Source organism: Hipposideros armiger, unplaced genomic scaffold (assembly GCF_001890085.2).
Source record: "Hipposideros armiger isolate ML-2016 unplaced genomic scaffold, ASM189008v1 scaffold_12, whole genome shotgun sequence".
Lineage (NCBI taxonomy): Eukaryota > Metazoa > Chordata > Mammalia > Chiroptera > Hipposideridae > Hipposideros > Hipposideros armiger.
The window spans coordinates 6,048,843-6,050,493 of NW_017731362.1; the positions used below are offsets into that span (position 1 = coordinate 6,048,843).

Consider the following 1,651-nt stretch of genomic DNA (forward strand, 5'->3'; position numbering starts at 1 on the left):
ATCAATATATCATTACTGAATATTTAGGTTATCTAGCTTTTGTTGCTATTACAAAAAAATGTTGCAGTGGACGTCCTTGTACAACAAATTATTTTAATCTTGTGCATTTTTCTGTGGATAAATTCAGATAAGTGCAAATTCTCTTATTAGGGTAATCACTAATATTTTAAATGTGCCTATGGATCCTTAAGATGCCACTTTGGAGTTTAATCTGTGAAGATACGACACACACACACACAAAATGATATTTTTATAATAAAAGTAATTTTGCAGGTAGACCAATCTTATACCAAAGTATTTGGTACAAAGTCTCATATACTTAACAATTTTGATTATCCTTTTTGCGACACTGACAGTAAACAGTGTGCCAAACCAGGCCATGTATATTTTAAGTTTCAGTGCGTGGAACTATCCAAGAAGACAATGATCACTATGTGTGGTAGATGGACTCTCTCCTTCGCACTGGCAAGGTCCGAGAGTCTTGGATCCTTGCTGCTTTGTGAACCGGTTGAAAACCATGCTGTGCATTCAGCCTTTTCACAATGAATAGTGGAATTTTTCTTCTAGGAAGTCAGTTACTTACGGAAATCATTCTTTTTTTTCCTCTTTCAGGGCTGGGCGGGGTCTTTATGGTATTGATAGTATGCCAGATCTCCGCAGGAAAAAAACTTTACCGATTGTACGAGACCTGGTAAGTCATTTCTGCTTAATTATCTTTGATTGCATGTGGTTTTTGTTAGATGTTGTGTTCTTAAATACCTGGCCTGTAACTTCTAGAACATATAAGAAACCATATTCTAGCAAGTGTGATATTATTTCTTTAAAATTTATCAGGTGGAGAAAATAACTCTAACCTTTTGACAGCTTTTGATATTGAAATTACAGCTGGAGTTAAAATAACCCTATAATTGACAAAAAGAAGTCACACAGCCTACAAAATATTTGCAACATTATTAATTATATTCCCCAAACTATCTTTCATGTCCCTGTGGCAATATTGTAGTTACCTATTTATGCTGTCTAATCCCTTCCCCTTCTCCCTCATCTCCATCCCCTCCCAACTAACAACCAGCAGTTGTTCCTCTATATCTCTGAGACTATTTCTGTTTACTTTGCTCATTCATTCAGTTTTTAGATTCCACATATAAATGAGATCATATGGTATTTGTCTTTCTCCAACTGTCAACTATAAGTGACTATATATAGTCATGGGATGTCGAGTATAGTGTTCGAGTGGAGTCAATGGAATTGTAATAGATATGTATGATATTGGGGGGAGGGGGAGTGGGGCGGCAGATTGTGGGAGAGGGGTTGTCACTTTGAGGGTTAAAAGGTATAATGATTGCACTGCGTTGTACACCTGAGAATAATTAAAATAAATTATTATTTTTTAAAAGTCACACATCATGCCAAGTGAGTTGCTACAACTGGGCTGTGATGTGTATAGTGTTATAAATGATCACAAGTCTAGTTTGCAGTTTAAGACTTGATTTGAACTTCCTCGCCTTAACCCAGACTTAAACACTTTATAAAGTAAGCAGATAGTATTAGTCAACTTTTTATTCCATTATATTAAGATCAAGTCTAGCCAAAATAAGCTGTTCCACTATCAAAGAAAACCAGGGCTCCCAAGTCATCATAACCTTTATTA

At 35.7% G+C, this 1,651-nt stretch overlaps 1 protein-coding gene across 1 annotated transcript in view; it reads left to right on the forward strand.

Moving 5' to 3' along the window:
• Nucleotides 1–1,651, forward strand: part of UNC13C (unc-13 homolog C) — a 565,880-nt gene that overhangs the window by 219,847 nt on the left and 344,382 nt on the right. Inside the window, exon 5 of the mRNA XM_019664136.1 lies at nucleotides 613–691. Within this exon, the coding sequence (XP_019519681.1) occupies nucleotides 613–691 (79 nt within the window). The remainder of the gene's footprint in view (nucleotides 1–612; nucleotides 692–1,651) is intronic.